Below are 19,883 nucleotides of genomic sequence, written 5' to 3'. Positions count from 1 at the left end.
GGACAGAGAGAGAGAGAGGATAGCCCAAGCAGAAGAAAGAGAAACAGAAATGGGTGTCCTGTCTGCTCCAACCAAGACTCTTGTGCCTACCTCTGGAGGGAAACAAGGATGGAGAAACTGACTCTCCATCAAAAAGATTGATCCTGAAGCCTCCAGACCTGAGAGGCATTAGGCTCTTAAAGCAAATTTGCAGGGGGAAGGCAGGGAAAGATGCGAAACTCCAGGAGGAAAACCAAGCCTCCCAGGTCCATGAAGTCCTCCTTTGACTTCAGAGCTGCGTGTGAGAGAGTCAGGGTTTGGGGTAGCACAGGGGTGCTAATGTGGAAAGAAGGGTGCTGGCTGCTATCTGCTGGAGGAACTTAACCTAGGCACTCATCCCAGGGGAGCTGCCTCCCTGAGGTGCCCGCTAAAAAAATCACCTCCAGGGTTTGGGGAATTGAATGCAAAGGACGATGGGAGTCCTGAAGCAGACACCTAGTCAGTTTCAATGTCTGTCACTATCAAAAGAGCCTGGGATCCCATGGGCAGGGGCCCTGGCCAGAAACAGGGAGCCGTCTCTACCCAGAAAGCCCCTCCCCAGAGAAAGTTTACATTTTGAACGACCTCCATAGTAAACTTCTTAATTAGGCCCCAGACCCTCCTGGAGAAACCCCTGGATGTCCTTATGTCAACAGAGTTCCCAGTTCCGCGACACCTCGGACTGAAAAACAGCTCTGCGCAGCAAACGGTGGGTGAAAGTTTAAGGGGGAATAAGCGTGTAATAGTCCCTCGCCAGACCTCACACATGCTGAAAAGAATATTTACAGCAAACTTGCCAAAGTAAACGACCCCGCCTACCCACCATCCTTTCCCCTTCCACCCCACCGCACCCCCCCCCCCCACCGCCGGGGCTTTTGTAAACTCCAGATAAACACCATTAGGTCACAAAAGGGTCGATCTGCCCCCCTTTAGAGTGGGAGGCAGAGGATGCTCTAAGGAAAAGTGGGAGCCTCAGAGGCTTCCTGAGGGAGATTCTTCGGCAAGTGGGGGGGGGGGGGGCGCTTCTCTGCCTCTTGCGTGGCCTGACCTGAGGATAGAAGATTTGGTTGCGTGTGCGTGCGTGTGTGTGTGTGTGCGCGCGTGTGCACATACATTTATTCTGAGGCTCCTCCTCGCCCCTTGCCCACTTTAAAATCCGCATTCATACTGTTCTTCACCTTAAACACTTCAGACATCCCAGATTTGCAGAGATTAAAAAAAAAAAATCAGGCCTACAATTAGGTGAATACTTTTTGCAAAAGACGGAGGAATATTGAAGGGACACAAGAAGTTCGGCGCATCCTCTCGGATTCAAATTTTGGCCTCCTTTTCCCGCTCTTTTAAAGCACCGTTTCTCAGGCTCTGCCCAGGTGCAGGCTAGGCTGCTTCAGTATTTCCCCGTCTGTCTTTTGTTGAACGTGAGGCCCGGAGAGAGACCGAGAAGATCGAGGGGGTCTGCATGGAGGGGGGTAAAAAATGACCTTGGTAGAGCCCTCAGCTAGAGCCTAAAAGCCCAAAAGCCCGGCCCGTGGCGCGCTGGCCTACAAGTTGTCCCAGCCGCCAGGCCTGGCACAAGTCTTCGGAACGCGCTAGCCAATGTTTAACCCGAATGCGGTGACCACCAGGCCGCTTTTGTTTGTTCGCAAATTAATCACCCAGCGCACGGCCGGCGCCAGAGTGGGTTTATCACCCACCGGGAGGGGGGCGCGGCGGCCCCGCAGAGACAAAGAGGAGTTCGCACCTTCCCGCTTTTGATCCCCAGTTACTGCGGCCTCCCTGCATAATACGAGCCTCCTGGGGCCGAGTCTGGGAGGTCAGTCATAATTGGCGGAAGTTTGCAGACCATTAGCAAGATGTCGACATTTTCGATTCAGAACCCCACAAACTTTCCTCTCCCGCCTTCCTCTCTGGCGCGCTGGAGTGGCAACTGGGGTGACCCCAGGGTTAAGGTGGAGCTATGGGCAAAAACAGGCACGTGAGAGAAGGGGCCGAAATCGCGGTTAAGTCCACCTCCACCGTTGAGGCCAAAGGCAAGTCGAGATATTTACAAGTGAAATCAGCAAACTCCCCTCCCACAGTCCAAAACCGAAGGGAGGCCAGCATGCGGACAACCGAGTAAAATGTCTCTCTTCCTGGGCATCTGGACGCTTAGGACACCGATTGGGTGGATGTGGGTGGGGGTGGGGGTGGAGGGGGTCATCTCGTGCTTGCAGAATTACTTTGCTTCTCTTCGGTGCGTCGGAGCAGAGATTGGCCGGCGAGTGCAGGCAAAACCAGACCCCGGGTTTGGGGCCGCTGCTGAAAGCCCAGCGGTGCGGCCCCAGGCTCCGGCGGCCAGCAGAGTGGGGGAAGGGCGGGTTTCTGCCTCCGGAGACTGGTGAAAACCCTGCGGTGACCTCGGTGGTCGGAGTCAGAAGGGGAAAGGCCTGGGCTTCTCGCACCCTCCGGGGTCGGGCCGCCAGAGACGCGGGAGGGGGCATCGTGAGCCGACACCCTGACCCCCGCCGCTCTTGCTCCATCACCGCAGAGAAAGGCCGAGAGAACGGCCAGAAGAAAGACAGACCGAAAGGGAGAGAAAGGGGCGAGATGGCAAGCCAGACGGAGTTCGCAGAACCACTCTGATTCTCTCTGGTGACTTCAGGGAATTCTTAGCGCTGGCGCCAAGCGCTCTTAACCATGTGCGTCAAAAATGCGAGGCTGGAAAAATCTCGTCGCCTCAAAAGTTCCGCCCCTATCTCGGCGCGGTTGGCCCACAATGGAACTGCATTTTTCACACACCCCCCCTCCTTGCTCCCACTTCGGAATCTGGGAGCTGGGGGTTTAGGGGGTACACGAGGCAAAATGTAAGAGAGGGCTCTGCTGGTTACCTACACACAGACACACACGTAACAACCCGAGCCTGGGGGTTCTTAACCCCCTAGGCCCCGCAAGCAGTCCTTTCTTGGTTCCACTGGAGGAAGTTCCCAGCTTAGGAAGGGTAAAAGAATGCTGTCCCCAAGACGTCCCTCCGTCTAAGCACGGATGGCCCGACTCACTGGCCCCTAGAATCGGGAAATGTGGGTCTGGGGAGTCCTCTGACCCGGACAGGGACCTGCGGTAACAGTTACCAATTCGGCGACAGGTCTGGTGGGTAAGATCCGGTTGCGTCTCTCCCCTTCACCCTTGCTGAGCACCCCCCTCCCCCCCCTCCGCACACACACACACCAGAACTGGAGCCAGTCACCTCGCCTCTGGGGTGGGGGCGTTTCACGGTTTGTTTTACAAATTCACCCCCGACTTCTGGCGAGATAAGTCCCCGGGTGGAGAAAAGAACTGAGGCACCAAGAAATAATTGCGATGCTTGGAGAAGATACGGGCCTGGAGCACCTCCGCTCACCAGCTCGCCCACCCCATTCCAGCAGCTCCTCACCCTGCCGACCGCCGAGGGGAGGACGGCGGCTGGACGCGGACAGGCCCAGAACCTAGTCCCTCGCTCTGCTCACTTTGTTCAGATACCCCCTCTGCTCTCACATACACATTCAGGTGGAAAACCGGGAGTCCGAGTCCAAAAGAAAGACGAGATCTATCTAAAAGGGCTGGTAAATGCATTTGAAAAAAAGCCCGAGTCCGCCTCCGGAGTGAGTTGAGCGCAGACCCGGGACTGCCGTGCAGGCTGGGTCAGTATTTGCGTGTATGTGGTTTTCGCGGGTGGTTGAGTCCTAGTGGACTGCTGCGTGTTCGCGCACAAATGTGCTGGGGGTGTTTGGGTCTCCGCGCATAGTTTCGGGTGGGGCGCGGTGGGGAGGGAGCCCCCACCCGCGTGGGCTGAGATCTGGCCGCACCCGCGTGCTCCGGAGCCCGCGCGCGAGCCCTGCTGCCCGGGCAGACCGGCAACGAGAAATACCCGAGCTCGGGAGCCCTTGAGCGGCGGCCGGGAGGAGCTTGGCTCCACGTGGGGCTGGAGAGCGCGCACAAGCCTGGAGACTCGGCGGCGCTCGCCTCTCCGCGGCGCCCGGCTTTTGTCGCGCCCGGCGGCCGGATGGCAGCTCACGGAAGCCGGGGCCGTCCGCTCGGCTCGCCCGGAGCCGGGTTAAAAGGGTGAGCGGGAGATGGAAACGGCCGCGGCGGCCCGAGAGGCGAGCCGAGCGCGCGAGAGGCGAGCGCCCCTGCCCGGCGCCCGGCGCGCTCTCCGCCTTCCTGGCCAGGCTCGCTAGCTCCCGCCTCCCTCCCCCGTGCTCCCTCCTGCCCAGCCTCCTCCCTCGATCCCGGGCTGGATGACTGAGGCATTTCAGACATGGACTGAGCCAGAGCGAGAGAGCGAGCTCCGGGGCTGCGGCGATCTCTCGATAAGCCACCTAGAGGCGACCCGGTGCGCGCGCTCCCAGTGGCTCCCCGCCCTCCCTCTGATCACGTTGACATATTCACAGGACAGGCAGTAGTACCGTTGCGGCGCTGCGACGTTACAGTTTCCGACACCTTCTTTTTATAACTCGGCTCTATCCCCCAGCACTCGACCTGTGAAAACCACGCCTATGCAGCAACACAATTGGTCCGAAAGCGTCAAAGAGCCAATCAAGAGGCCTCCGGCTCCCCGCGGCCCACAGCAGAGTCCGACCTTCTAGACCGCCGAGCAGACGCCCGGGGAATTCTAGAGGCGGAGGAGGGTGGTGAGGAGCTCTCGCTGGCTTTCTTTCGCTCCCTCCCTCTCCTGGCGCTCCTTCTCCCACTCCGTCTCTCTCTCACTCTCTCTCTCTCCCTTCTTTTCATTCCCCTCCTCCTCCCCCCCCCCCCCTTCTAAATCCTCCCAGCACTGCGCGTCTGGACGCAGATTTAGGAAGGGAATTCGCTCACGTTTTAGGACAAGGAAGGAGAGGCGCGGGAGCAGAGCACACACAGCAAGATTCGGATTGAAACCCAGACACCCTCCGGAGGCTCGGAGCGGAGGAAGGCGGAGGAGAAGGGCGAACGGAAGCCCGCTTGCAGTTCAAGTTTTGATAGCGCTGGTAGAAGAGGGCTTCCATCAGAGATTTTTTTTTTTTTTTTTTTTTAAGGAGAGAGACTTTTTTTTTTTTTCCGCTCTCTTCGCTCGCAGTTCCAGCCGGTCTAGCGCAACTGCAGACGCCTCCCGCGAGCCGAAGGGAAAGGCTAGAGACGGGGGGGCGGGGGAAGAAGAAGGAGAAGAAAAGGTAAAAAAAAAAAAAAAAAAAGTCTCCTAGGAGAGCCGTCCGCGTCGGCAACAAAGAACTGGGGGCTGGGGAGCAATCGCCGGGACCCAGGGCAGGCGTGTCTATTTCGAGCCAAGCGGCAGGGCTCCGGCGCGAGTCCAGACCCTGCTCGCTCCCCTCGCCTCGGAAACCGACTTCCAGGAGTGGCTTTTTGGAAACGCCAGACACCGGGACAGTCACCCAAGCGACTATGTCTCCTGATTTCTCGCCTTGCCCTCTTTAAAAGCGGCCTTCCCCTGCCCCAAAGACACTTCCCCCTCTTCACTTTGAGGTGCTTTAGTTGTGATCCTCCCACCGCCTTTTTTTTTCTTTCGCTTTTTTCCCCCCTCCAAACTATGCGCTGCTGTTAAAAAAACAAACCAAACCAAAACTAAACAGCAGCTGCGGACTTGTCCCCGGCTGGAGCCCAGCGCCCCGCCTGGAGTGGATGAGCCTCTCCATGAGAGATCCGGTCATTCCTGGGACAAGCATGGCCTACCATCCGTTCCTACCTCACCGGGCGCCGGACTTCGCCATGAGCGCGGTGCTGGGTCATCAGCCGCCTTTCTTCCCCGCTCTGACGCTGCCTCCCAACGGCGCGGCGGCGCTCTCGCTGCCCGGCGCCCTGGCCAAGCCGATCATGGATCAATTGGTGGGGGCGGCCGAGACCGGCATCCCATTCTCGTCCCTGGGACCTCAGACCCATCTGAGGCCCCTGAAGACCATGGAACCCGAAGAAGAAGTAGAGGATGACCCCAAGGTACACCTGGAGGCCAAAGAACTTTGGGATCAATTCCACAAGCGGGGCACGGAGATGGTCATTACCAAGTCGGGAAGGTAAGCAAGCCACGCACCCTCCCCGCCCCCACAACTCCCCTAAGCGACTGGAGGTTTCTTTTCTCCTTTTATTTATCTTCTTCCAGAACAGTCGGTTTACCAGTTATTTGACTTAGAGGAAAACTTAGTACCCCCCCCACCCCCGCCCGGAACTGTGTACAGAAAGATCCCCGGCCTTGCCCTAGTGATAGGAAATTTCAGCTTACCTGGGCGTCTGCAGCCGGTGGTTTTTCCTACCTGGTCTACATACTGGGTTTTCTATGGGATAGATAGAATTTTTCAGTGGTACACAGACATCTGCAGGAAGAAAGAAAAGCACCCCCATTGCAGGAAAGCACTGTGCAAACCTTTCTGGACCATCCCTGTGTCTTTGTAGATGTTGTATTTTTTCTGTTTCATTTTGTTTTCAGAGAGCAACACTGAACAGCTCTTTTTGTTTGTGTGGTAGTGGGAGGCCTGGCAGAAACTGCCCTGCCCTTTCAACCCTCCAGCCTAGCTTCTGGATCTGGAGGGGGCCTGAGCCTGCCCCCTGCCAGGGTTAGGGAGAAATCGAAGGGCATTTGGGGTTTGTCCATGCTAGTTCCTGTGTCTGTAATCAAAGGGAGAGTTCAACAGGCAACTCTGGATGATTCAGATTGTGTTTGCAAACCCAAGGAGCCAGCAGGGAGACACGTACTGCTGTTTCATGTATGACTGTTATCGACTATATTTTACATACTGTTTAGAGGTCCTGGCCTGACCAAAACGTGCCTGTCATTTAAAGTCACTGATTTTTTTTAAATGGCATTGAAGTCTATCAAGGCATACAGTTGAAGGCATAAAAGGAAAATCCCTCTCTTTAGCTCTGTGTCTTTCCAAGCTGAAGGAGGCCAAAGTTTGCCACTTATCCTCCAGCCCAGAAGACAGTTTCACAGCGATGCATTCCCTGCTCCCTTTTAAGTCAAAAGTACCGAATGCTAACACTTCAGGGAAATAAAGACCAGTTTGGTGGTGGAGTCTTGCAGTTTGGGTCTGGCCCCAAGCAGTGGGGGGAACGTGGTTAGCAGCGCGCTAGGCAGGCTGGTGATCAGGCCTCAGAGTTCACCCCAGTCTGCAGAATTCGTTTGGAGAACTCACCGAAGTAGTTTCATTTCGCCAGCAGCGGGATTACTGTTCCACAGCGGAGAGGGGTCCCGACTTGACATTTCTTTTCTTGATCCGTTTAACATTCTCTCATCCTGGCTGGTGGAAAATTCTAGCCTTGATTAACCAAAGTCGACTAAAATCCTGCCCCAAGCTGTTTAGAACTAGACACCCGCAGGAAAAGACAGAAGCAAGAATTTCCCTCTAAGGAGGGCAACCTCAAAAGTCATACAAGAGACCAAAAAATTATAAATAAATTATTAGACAATGTAGAGAAACCCAGTTCCCTTATTCACTTGTTTTGAATCTTGGGCCGTTTAAAATAGAGACATTGAAGCGTATTTAATCCTTCTGTTGCTGAAGGAAGCAATTTCGCACCCAGCCGTCCTACTCTGAACTGGTACAAGATCATCAATTGTAACAAAGTTTTAAATTTGATTGAAGTATTTTAGCATAGGGGATCAAACCCAAGATTCTGAGTGGTTTTTTTTTTTTTTCCGTTTCTTTTCTTCCCTCCTCTCTCTGCCTTGTAGGCGAATGTTTCCTCCATTTAAAGTAAGATGTTCTGGGCTGGATAAAAAAGCCAAATATATTTTGTTGATGGACATTATCGCTGCGGATGACTGTCGCTATAAATTTCACAATTCCCGGTGGATGGTAGCAGGAAAGGCTGATCCTGAAATGCCGAAGAGAATGTACATTCACCCGGACAGCCCTGCTACTGGGGAACAGTGGATGTCCAAAGTTGTCACTTTCCACAAACTGAAACTCACCAACAACATTTCGGACAAACATGGATTTGTAAGTTTCACTGCTTGCCTTCCTAAAATTTCCTGTCTTCTCCCTAGCAAAGGCAGTGCTTTCTGCTTCCAGGTAAAATCCAGTTTCTCGCTCACTCTCAGTTACGAAGCATAGCAAACTTGTTCGATCCACAGAGAATTCCGGGGTGTTTCTCTTCAGATAATAGAAGGCCTGGCGTTCTAAATTAGTGAGGGGTGAGAGAACTTCATCGGCTCCTGTTCTGTGGCAAGGCCAGGTCTTGGTAACTGCTTGACCTGACAGGAAAGTTAAAAATCCATCGTGAAGATGGAAAATCAACCTTAAAGTTAGATGTTCATAAAGGATTTGTTTTACGATATCATACTTCTATTTTGAAACGAGTCATAGTATTATTGTTTGGGAGGGTTTTAAGGTTCGAAACCTCAACTGCGTTGGTGAGACGGTGTGGGTACAGATTTTGAAAGATTTTTCTTCCCTTGGACTAAAAAGGAATTGGGCTCAGGTGAAGGTCAGGTTTACCTGAAATGAGACCTAGATCTCCCAGTACAAAAATTGCATGTGTGTTGCGAATATATGTATGGATTCAGCGCGGGAGTCCCTAGAAACTTTCCAGAGACTTAGATTGCTTGTAAAAGTCAAGCAAGGGACCTTTTGCCCCCTGCCCCTACGCCTCCCCAACATTTCAATAAAATAAACAGAGTGATAAGTGAGGAATAAGCGGAAAGATTAGGCCCAGGAAGACATGAATGGCACGGACATATCTTCAGCGGGCAGGAATTGCATTTGAAGCCCTTGATTTGATTAAGGCATAAATATTCCTCTCTAGAGTTCAGCCTTTCAGGGCTTTAAGTGGATTGGGCTCATCAATTAGTGGGCGCTTAAAGGACTGAATCATTTTGTAAATTAAAATGCATGTTTTTCTCTATCTTTTAAGACTTTGGCCTTCCCAAGTGATCAAGCAACGTGGCAGGGGAATTATAGTTTTGGTACTCAGGTAGGCTAGGGTTCAACAAAGCAACCTTAGATGGTGAGGGTGGTGGGGGGAGGGCATCCTTTGGAAACTGAGGAGCAATTTGGATTCTCCAGAACATGTGGGGAGCTGAAGATTCCCACCGAGGTACTCCGAGAAGGTGGGGTCCCCGGTGCCGTTGGTGGGGTAGACATCACCCTGGCAGGGGTCCTAGGAACGCATTGGTCCCCCGATAAATCCTCTTGTGATGTGTGTCTCTCCTCTTCCGGCCCCTGCAGACTATACTGAACTCCATGCATAAATACCAGCCCCGGTTCCACATCGTGAGGGCCAATGACATCTTAAAACTTCCTTATAGTACTTTTCGGACGTACTTGTTCCCCGAAACCGAATTCATCGCTGTGACTGCATACCAGAATGATAAGGTAACCAAAGTTGCTTTCCTTTTTAATGGTGATATTAACACCTCCCCACCCTCACCTCCATCCCTTAAGCTGCTTTGGGGTGAGGATGAGAAAGTTACAAGAGCACTGCAATGGGAGTCTGATTTTTCTTTTGTGATTTGACCTTCAGTGGAGCTTGGGGGAAAGGGGGTACCGGCACATAGCAGAGGCAGAAAGAAAACCAAAAAAACTTAACCAGCTAGGGATCCAATGCTGAGTGGGGGAAAAAAAAAAAAAAAAAGTCAAACTAACACTGCCAGTGAGAAGCTCCTGTAACCACCTTAAGGTTGCCTGCCCCACCCCCACCCGAGCCTTCCCCTGTCTGTTTCAAGGTTCATCCTCTTTGCATTCAGGAAGAAGGATCCAGAAATCAGGTTCGAAGGGAACCAGCTAAAAATTGAAGGCAAAAGCCAGTAGGGATCTTGGGAGGGGAGTCTCAGCGGAGACCAGATTTTCTCCCCTAGCCAGAAATCCTGAGTAGCTGGTCTGGTTTTTATTACCTTTTATGCTGCTGTGTTTTTTATGGTGTGTGTGTGTGTGTGTGTGTGTGTGTGTGTTTGGAAAAAACCTACTCTGATCACAGGGTCATGCTAATTGAGTTGTCTGAGTCTTTTGAGATGAGATGACCAAAGTCACCACTTCATTTGAAGGCTTTTTTTTTTTCCCCTCCCTGGGCCTGAGGCCGGGGATTAGGAGTACCCCCAAATGGAAGAGCAGAGGGCACCTGGTATGTAAGCTATAGTTGCCTGAAGGTCATGGGTGTGTGCACAGAGCAACACAGAGAAAGTGCTGCCAGGCCACCAGTCTCCAGCGTGGCTGTTAGCAGGCAGTTACTGGGGGTAGGGGTGAGGGCGGCAGGGGGCACCTGAAGACCCCTGCCCTTCAACTTCTGAACCCTGGCCCTCAGTGCCAATCCAGCTCACCGGACAATGCCGCCCTACATTTTGATTTCACTCTCACTATGGGTGGGTTCTCTGTGGCCCGCTGATGGGGTGTTCCAGGTATGTTTTCTTCATATGAAGACTAAAGACATCAGGGTCTCCTCTCCCTGAAAGAAGTGCAGAGGAATTGACTCCAAGAGCAAGAATCCATCCAGGGGGCCCTTTTTCCACCTCCAGCGAACTCTGTATACATCATCCCCTTCTGCCTCCATCCCTGGAAAGGGATTTGAGAGACGACATACGATTTTTCCTCAGTGTGTAAAATGCACAATCTTAGACCCAGTACCCTGTGAATATAAGTTGTTAATGGAATAATAAAATATAGCATTTTTGATCAAAGCAGCCACGGGCCTTCTCCACCTAATGGCGGTGGCAGGGGCATATAAATGAAAACAAATGCTTTCAGCGGTCATTCGGTCCTTTAAATTCTGTAATTGTCAATATTGTAATTCCTCAAACATGTCCCCCCCCATCCCCAACACCCAGCAAAAAAAAATCAAACTCAGTCCAGCACAAAGGTAGTGAAACCCCATCGATCATTTTATTAGATTACAGAAAAAGTTGGAAGGTGTGCTGTGTGAATGTGTGTGCATGTGTTTGGGCAGGAAATATACCATAACATATTTTATGATCAATTGCACTATATATATATATATAAAAAATCAAAATGAAGGCATAATTTTAAGATCCACAGGTTGCCCTTTTGACAACTTTTCCATTTCTAAGCCCATGCTGTTGGCTGCCCAGGCAGGATCATTGCAGCCCAGAATCCCTGGTTTGGCCTCCTATGGGTAACGCCAGCCATGGCAGTTTCCTTTGGTTTTTCCCCCCGGGCTCCCTCAAACTTCTGCTGTGTTCTGCTCTCTCTCTTTAACCTGGCATGTCCAAATGACTTCTCCAGTTGGAAGTCAGATTTCGCGTGGATCCTTTGAGTTGGGGGACAACACTCTGGGAACATTCTAGAAAAAGAGGCCAATGTTTCTTTCTTGTTTGTGTCTCCTCTAGATAACTCAGTTAAAAATAGACAACAACCCTTTTGCAAAAGGTTTCCGGGACACTGGAAATGGCAGGAGAGAAAAAAGGTGAGCTGTGGCAGTCATTTCTCAGACAATTTAGAAAATCACTTTTCTGAGTCCTAGGACTCAGCTGTTAGAAGTGGGATGCAGACCCTTATCTTGAGAAGGGTGGGAAGGGTGGAAAACAATGTACTCCCCCTTGATCAAGAATCTACAGATTTCACTACACTACTTTTTCTTCTTCCTCCATATTACCTTAAAGAAAGTCAGCTAGGCCACCCCCATAGATGTCTCTGGAAGAAAAGTATCAGGGATAACAGATTATATACAGACGCCTATTAATTCCTAATTAATTTAGGTTTATTCTGGGCAGGTCCCAGGAAAGGACTAAGCCATTCACAAAAACGCTTTGGAATTTTTGCAATCTTGTCTCGCAAATACCCTCAGACAGAAACTAGGCCCCTGGAGACATATATGACTCCCTCCTTCTGTGGGGACATGTATCATTTTGCATTAAGCTGACAGCTGGATGGTAAATAAAAGAAGCTCTCCCCTCCCCCACTTGCTTTCAAAGAATTTTGAAAATCTAGAAAATCAGCCCCAACTTTTAACCTATCCCCTGGGGGAGTGGGTGGGCATTAAAAAATAATTTCTCACCTGGAAATAGATTCTTTTTTAGTCCGATTAATGTGTTGGTGAAATGATTACAGTAAAGTGCACCATGAAATAACCACTTCCTCCCAATCTTAGCAACCAGTCCAGAGCTGGTCTGCTGTTTGTATTCACTACTTTGATTCCTCTCTTCTCCTTGGTCTGTGAGGCTGGCTGCTCAGCTGGATCTCTGGCCAGCTCCCATCTCCCCTCTTGCTCTTGGCTGTTAAAGAGCAAGCCCCAGCCAGCCGCCCCTTTCCTAGGGAAACCCTCTGGTCTTGAATACAAGCCTTCTTCCTCCCTCCCTCCCCTTGGGCTACAGTCTTCAGCCCGGTCCCAGGGTCCAGAGCAATGTTTGGATCCCTGTGGCCGCCCCCAGGGCATAGAGATTTCTGGGAATTAGTGTCATCCCGGATGCAGGGCGGGTGAGGTGTGTGTGCCTGAACCTTTTGGAGAGGGGGGAACATCCTGTATAATGCTGGGTGTCGGCTTCTGCCACAGAAAGCAACTCACCCTGCAGTCCATGAGGGTGTTTGATGACAGACACAAAAAGGAGAATGGCACCTCAGACGAGTCCTCCAGCGAACAGGCCGCCTTCAACTGCTTCGCCCAGTCCTCCTCCCCGGCCGTGTCCACCGTAGGAACATCCAACCTCAAAGGTGAGCCTGGCCACCTCTGACCTTCTCAGATTTCTCCACGTCTTGGAGGCTTGAACGAAGAGCTGGGAGCTGGGAGCATCCTCCAGGGAATCTGCCCGTGCAAAGCTTCCGATCCTTCTAGAAGTTTGTAAAACGGAAGCCAAATCTCACCAAAGGGAATCAGGGGTGCCCCCAGCCCCTCAAAGTTAGTCTGAGCTCTCAGATTCCTTTCTGCCAGACATTGGTCTGGCAGGGATGAAGGGGTAGTCTCTCTTCCTGTGTCCCCTCTGGGGGTGGGGGGCTGGAGCATCCCTCTATTTTGTACCTCCAACCAAGTAACAACTGATTTTTTATATATATATATATATTTTTATTTTTTTTAATATCTTTGAACTCTAGCTTAAAATGTGTTGGACTGGTGGGGGGGGGCGCGGTGAGGGGGAACACAGGTGATTCTCTGCCACTTGGAACAGGGAAGGGGGCTGAGAAAAATTCAGCTCTAGAGCCACCCTAGACCTGAGATAGGAGATGAGCCCTAAGAGTGGGAGCTGGGGAGGGCAGGGGTGGAAGGGGGAGGAGCTGTTCAGATCCTCAGTTGATCTCCTGTGTTTAAAGAGCAAGAACTATTTATTTAATGGAAAGACACACATGCTCTCAAGGGGAAGAAACCAGTTTTTTAAGTGAAATAAAATGAAAGTCCTTTATGTCTTCAATCTGTTTAAGCTTTAAACACAAAATGGGATTGTTTTTTCTTTTTTTCTTTTTTTTCTGGTAGGACACCCACAGAGGGTGTGGTGAGAGCAAAAGAGAATCTATGATTGTCTCCAGGCAGTGAGTGGGCCCCCCCCCAACCATCACCCATCTCTGTCTGCAGACATCTCTGTCTGCAGAGACAGAGGCAAACAGAGAAGGCTCAGGGGGGTGTGTGTGTGTGTTGGGGAAGGGGAGTTCATGTCTGCCACTACCGATTCAGACCTCAGGGTTCTCTCCAAACAAGTCTTCCTGAAAGAGTCCACAAATCTGTGGAAGGGACTGAAATCAATCATTCAGGGAACAAAGCGGGTAACTGAAGGTGTTCCTGCCCTGAGTTTTAGTGTAAATCAGTTTTTTTTTTAAAGTGAATTTGCAATCCAGTGGAGGGAAAAGGACAGTAAAGGCTTTGTCTGACCTAGTAGATCAGTCCACATGTATAAAATAGTAAAATTCACTACTCCTTTGGGAAGGGTTGCAGCGAGGATTGCAGCTCTAGCTAGAGACTTGAAATACATGACTAGCTGGTGGAACCCTTCCTCTAAAGTCTGAGGTATTGTCACACTCCCACTTTGCAGATGAGAAAACTGAGGTGCAGAGAGGTTAAGAGGCTTTCCCCCGGTTGCACAGCTGGGAAGTGGCCGAGCTGGGGATTCCAAGTGGGGCATTGGAGTTCTGTTGGCCCAGGTTTTAGAGCTAACGCCCTTCCGCCTGGCTTGTCTTCCCCATCCCGCGGTAGATCTGTGTCCCAGCGAGGGGGAGAGCGACGGGGAGGCTGACAGCAAAGAGGAGCATGGCCCCGAGGCCTGTGACGCGGCCAAGATATCCACCACCACGTCGGAGGATCCGTGCAGGGACAAGGGCAGCCCGGCCGTCAAGGCACACCTCTTCGCGGCCGAGCCCGGCGGGCGGCCCCGGGACAGCGGGCGGCTTGACAAGGCATCGCCCGACTCGCGTCACAGCCCGGCCACCATCTCGTCCAGCACCCGCGGCCTGGGCGCCGAGGAGCGCCGGAGCCCGGGCCGCGAGAGCGCGGCCACGTCCAAGGCCGCAGAGGAGGCGCGCACGCTGCCGGGCAAGGAGGCCTTCGCGCCGCTCACCGTGCAGACGGACCCGGCCGCCGCGCACCTGGGCCAGGGCCCCCTTCCTGGCCTCGGCTTCGCCCCTGGCCTGGCCGGCCAGCAGTTCTTCAGTGGGCACCCGCTCTTCCTGCACCCTGGCCAGTTCGCCATGGGGGGCGCCTTCTCCAGCATGGCGGCCGGCATGGGGCCCCTGCTGGCCACCGTGTCCGGGGCCTCCACCGGCGTCTCGGGCCTGGATTCCACGGCCATGGCCTCGGCTGCCGCGGCGCAGGGACTGTCGGGGGCGTCGGCCACCCTGCCCTTCCATCTCCAGCAGCACGTTCTGGCCTCTCAGGTATTTATCAGCTGCCTCTGTAGCCCCTCCTTCCATTCACTCTCCTTTGCCTGCCTTTTAGAACCAGACCCTCACCGAATCTCCCTACCTAATAATAATAATAATTTATTATTATTACTAGGGGCAAGGCTTATCTCATTGATTCATCATAAACTCATACTCCCCCCTCAAAACTTAAAATTTCCCCTAAGTTAAGGGCTGTGTCTAGCAGAGTAACTAGGTGGTATAACAGATAATAACTCTTCACAGCACTTCCTTTGTGCCAGGCACTCTCTTCTCAGTGCTTGATCTATTCTGACTTTTTCGGTGATCCTATGATCACCTCCACCTTCTAAATGAAAGAGCAGAGCTCAGAAATGTTGAGTAACTTAACCAAGATCACACAGCTGGTAGGTAGGTGGTGGAGGTAGGTGGTGGACCTGAGTCTCTAGCCCTAGGCACTCAGGCTCTGGGGGCCTTTTCCAGGGCTGTGATTTTAGCTTCAGAGTTGAAAAGTCTCTTAAATGTTTTACAGCCAGCCCTCCCCCAAGACTAGGGAGATACCACGGCCTGGGATTGGGAACTGACTCCCTGCGACTACTTCCCGGCCCCCTCCCATCCCCCACTGCAAGCAGGCCAGCCTGCTCCCCAGAGGGTTAATAGTTTGTGCACACGTGGGAAATGTCAGAGGACAGACTGGGGCTGTGGCAGGCCTAGCAGCCTGTGTAAGGCTGAGACAGCTGTGTAGGGGCTCCCAGCAGCTGGAGAGACGTTTCAGGCCGCTGGAAGTGCTCTGAACCCGGGCAAAAAGATTCTATGGGGTTTTCTGCACGCCCTTGCCTTTTGTTTTGTCTGAGCACATTCGTCTCCCTTCCCTGAGCCAAGAGGCAGGACTGGCCTCCTCCCCTCTGGGGAGGAGGGAACCAGAAAAGGCTTCTGCTCTTCCACCATCCCTCCCATCTCTTGGTCTAGTCCTTTCTGGAGACCTCGCTGGTGGGGAGGTGACAGGTGGCTGAGGGGCTGCCTGGATCAACAAGTAGTAACAGTACTCGAGGCAGTGGGTCCAAGAGAGCTAGCCTAGGCCAGGGCCCCAGGATTTTAATTCTGCTTCTGCCACTTGCTAGTTGACTGACTTCCTATACCCGGGGGCCTACCTCAGTCTCTCCACTTGTAGTATCTGGGGCTCCACCAGCATATCTGGGGCTCGGTGATTTCTCTGTCTCTGTTTATAGCAAATACCCTTTACTCTGTCCCCTTCCAACCTACCCTCGCCCCTTTTCCTTTTGCTTAAGGATCTTCCCCAGATTTATTTATTTTTTTTTAGAAACTTTTAGAATGGAGTGGGAGGGCTGTGAGGTGGGGCAACAAGAATGGTGGGGGGGGGGTGTGTATGTCCAGCAGTTTATGCCCTCTGCTTTTCAGCCAGTTACTTTTGTGGGGTAGACTGTAGCCCCATTTAACAGGTGGAACAACTGACTGATGGGAGAATTTCCAGCAGTCTTGATGGCCAGGCTCCCTGTGTGAAGCATATTGCAGGCAGCAGCAGCTCATTTCACACCCCCAGAGTCCCCCAGAAGAATACGAATTGGTGAACTTCTCCGTTGTTGCCATACAAGAAAGCTGAGGCCTAGGGAGTGAGTAATTTGGCTTAGGGTAACACAGCTCAGATTTGGGTCTAGACGCAGAAGTTGGAGCGTCCTGCTTCCTATCCGCACCCCCCCCCCCCCGCAACCCCCAAGGGAGTGAGGTTAAGGACTCATCCTAGGGACGGTGGCGGGTGGAGGAGGTCCGCTCCTCCCCACCGCGCAGACCCCGCTTGCTCACTCTGCGCTGTTGTTCTCCTCGCCCAGGGCCTGGCCATGTCGCCGTTCGGAAGCCTGTTTCCTTACCCTTACACGTACATGGCCGCAGCAGCGGCCGCCTCCTCGGCGGCGGCCTCCAGCTCCGTGCACCGCCACCCTTTTCTGAACCTGAACACCATGCGCCCGCGGCTGCGCTACAGCCCTTACTCCATCCCCGTGCCGGTGCCCGACAGCAGCGGCCTGCTCACCACCGCCCTGCCGTCCATGGCCGCCGCCGCCGCCGGCCCCCTCGACGGCAAGGCCGCCGCCCTGGCCGCCAGCCCGGCCTCGGTGGCCGTGGACTCGGGCTCGGAACTCAACAGCCGCTCCTCCACGCTCTCCTCCAGCTCCGTGTCCTTGTCGCCCAAGCTCTGCCCGGAGAAGGAGGCGGCCACCAGCGAACTGCAGAACATCCAGCGGTTGGTCAGCGGCCTGGAAGCCAAGCCCGACAGGTCCCGCAGCGCCTCCCCGTAAACCCCTCCCCAGAAAAGTCTCTTCATTCCAGTCCAATCCAGTCTGCAGTGCACTTTGTTGTATGTCACATAAACCGCGGGCGTGCAGTGAGGTCAGCCCTTTTTTGTGCAGCCCTGTCTGGGAAAGGGGTGCTGGACTCCCTGGAGAGAATGTGCTAGAAACAGGCCCTGTCTTCTTGGCTGTGGTTTATACATCCGGGATCTGGCTCAGAAACGTCCCAGTTGCATTGAGCTGTTGGGGGTAGGAGTTCAAGCCTTGGCGGCCAGAACACCTCCTTGGGGGCTGGTCTGGAAGCTGTGGGAAGATCCGAGGTAGCCAGGCCCCAGGAGGGGAGGTGTTGAAAAGTTTCTCCCCCAGTGAAGATCTATATATATGTGTGTATTTTTTTTTTTTTCCCTTCACCGTCCCAAGTGGAAACACAAAATTGAAAAAAAAAAATACTGGGGACAAATGGATACATTAACATGATTCTGTTCGTGAAGATTAAAAACTTTCTAGTGACGTGCTTATCAGTTCTAAATAAATTACTGGGCAGCATTGTTTGGGGAGGGAAGTCTCTGCCATCCTTGTTTAGTCTCTATTAAGGAAATCTGTGTCTTTTTAATAATTCTTGTGATGTTTTAAGAGCTCTAGGTCTCTTGCATGTTCCACAGTAATGTATTTGTGGGTTTTATTTTTGAATGCTTGCTTTTAGAGAGAAAATATGATCCCTTATCTTTTCCTAGATCATTGACAACCCCAAGGGGGATGACTTAAAAGGAAGGGATGGGGAAGATACCAAAAATGAATTTATTTTATCTAAGTTCTGTAGCAGAATTCATGTTGTCCCTCTGGCAGTTCTTTTCTGTTTCCTGTATATGCAATAACAAGGTTTTTAAAAAAAAAAATAAAGAAGCGAGACTATTAGACAAAGTATTTATGTAATTATTTGATAACTCTTGTAAATAGGTGGAATATGAATGCTCGGAAAATTAAACTTTAATTTATTGACATTGTACATAGCTCTATGTAAATAGGATTGCAGCTGTCAGGTTTTGTGGTTTTGTTTTCCTATAGTCAGTTTTATTTCAAGGTCACAGGATCGCTTTTAAAAGTAGAAAACACACTTTCTGCACCGACACCAACACACTTTTCAAAAGAGTCGTCTGCAAAGAAAATTTCTTTTTTAATGTCCAAAACTGGGGGAAAGTGCTATTTGCCTATTTTACCCAAAACTGGGGAGGTGGTGCCACTTCCTAGCCCCACCTGAAATTCCTGAGTGTTTTTGAGATTGCTTGGGGAGGGTGGGGGGGAGGGGAGTGCAGAGGCTGTGGTTTGACTTTCTAATTTTTCTTTCCTATTTGTATTTGCTAGTCTCTGATTTCTTCAAAACAAAGTGGAATTGACTACTTACTGTCTTCAGTGTTGATGTTTTGAATTGGTGCCTCTAGAGAGATATATTCACAGTTAAAAAGTCAGGTGCTGAGAGATGGTTTAAAGACAAAAATTTCATGAAGGTATATTTTGTGTTATTAATTGTTGATGAGTTCTTTGGTTTTCTGTATTCCCCCCCCCCCCCTTTAAAAATCTCGTTGAAATTTCAATAAATTTTTATTGAAATGTCTTTGGGCCTCCTGTTAAGTGTTTTGTTTAGGGACCTTTCCTGAAAGTGGAGTCGTCTTTCTTCCCTAGGTTCCTTTTTAGCCCCTTCTCTTTGCCTTTAAATAATTAAGACCGCCCCGACTGAACCCAAAAGAGATGTCACTCAAGTTACAAAGCTAAAAACAAAAGTCCCTTACTCGGCCGGCGGAAGGGAGCCGCTTCAATCTGAAATTACTTTTCCTTGAAATTAGGAAGCAAAACGAGAGGCGGAAGGGGGGCTGATTAGAATTGGATAGACTCGCAATTGCAGATACTTAAGTTTTAATGGAAAAAGAATGTTCCCTCCCAAGTCAGTGTTTCCCAGCCGAATCCGATCAAAAATGAGTGCGAGGACCGCGAACGTTTTCGCTTGGGGTTCGCTCTTTCTCTGCGCTTCAATCTGAGCCATCCAAGGCAATTTTTTCTTGCCCCAGTGTGCAAAAAATAAAAAAATAAAAAAACTAGCAGAATCTCCCCGCGGCTAGCTCCGGCCTGCAAGGAGCAACCCTCCAGGCCGCCCGAGAAGGGGACAAACTCGAATGTCCCCCGGAGTCCCCGGTGTCTCAGATTGGACTAGGCTGACCCAATGTACCCCTCCGAGTCCTCAGCCCGGACTGTGCGTGCGACGCGCGGCCAGCTCTGCGCAAACTTTGTGTCCCGCGAGGGAGGAGGGCAGTTTCCAAAAGGTAATTCCAGGGCACATATTTGACCCCCTCCCAGGGAAAAGTCACCAGGAGGCTGACACCCTCCTCCAGTTCTTCCCTCCAACCAGCCTCCGGGGCTGTTTGGGGAGTTGCCTTTTGAAGTTCGATTTATCTTTGAAACATTCAATAAAAAATGGTGAGGCCGTGACAGTCTTTGGTCTCCTGGCCTCCCCACCCCCAGCCTCGCCTCGGAGGTGTGTGTAAGTGAGTGTGCTGGGGCGGGTGGCGGGTGGGGTGGGGGTCGCGGGGGTTGGAGGACGGGAAGGTTCTCCAGGCCTTCTCTTGTCTCGGGGGGCCTTGATTGTGGGGACGCAGCCGGAGCCTGCCTGGCGGCTGCCTTTCCATCCCCCTACCCCCGCCCCCCGCTCCCTGGAGCCCGCCAGCCCGGCCCCAAGTCCCTGTCACCTTCGGGGCCTCTTGAACGGCCGGCGAGGAGGAACCGCCCCCCCAACCCCGCCCGCCCTCCCCATCCTGTACTTGGAAGGAGATCGAGGTCGAGA

The 19,883-nt window shown here is 52.1% G+C and overlaps 1 protein-coding gene across 2 annotated transcripts; it reads left to right on the top strand.

Moving 5' to 3' along the window:
• The first annotated feature begins 4,421 nt into the window (after window positions 1–4,421).
• On the top strand, window positions 4,422–18,611 carry TBX3 (T-box transcription factor 3). 2 transcript variants are annotated; one of them, XM_061141854.1, is made up of 8 exons: window positions 4,422–6,038; window positions 7,694–7,961; window positions 8,875–8,934; window positions 9,189–9,335; window positions 11,300–11,376; window positions 12,463–12,620; window positions 14,089–14,765; window positions 16,595–18,611. In XM_061141854.1, exons 1-8 carry the CDS (start codon window positions 5,650–5,652, stop codon window positions 17,057–17,059), a joined length of 2,241 nt encoding a protein of 746 aa, XP_060997837.1. In that variant the 5' UTR covers window positions 4,422–5,649; the 3' UTR covers window positions 17,060–18,611. The 2 variants fall into 2 exon arrangements, with proteins under 2 accessions (XP_060997837.1, XP_060997838.1); XM_061141855.1 differs by lacking the exon at window positions 8,875–8,934 and having other exon boundaries at window positions 4,429–6,038.
• Window positions 18,612–19,883: the final 1,272 nt, after the last annotated feature.

The sequence above is a fragment of the Dama dama genome, chromosome 5 (genome assembly GCF_033118175.1).
Source record: "Dama dama isolate Ldn47 chromosome 5, ASM3311817v1, whole genome shotgun sequence".
NCBI classification, from domain to species: domain Eukaryota; kingdom Metazoa; phylum Chordata; class Mammalia; order Artiodactyla; family Cervidae; genus Dama; species Dama dama.
The sequence above is the reverse complement of the archived record's forward strand: the minus strand, read 5'-3'. Positions and strand labels throughout refer to the sequence as shown.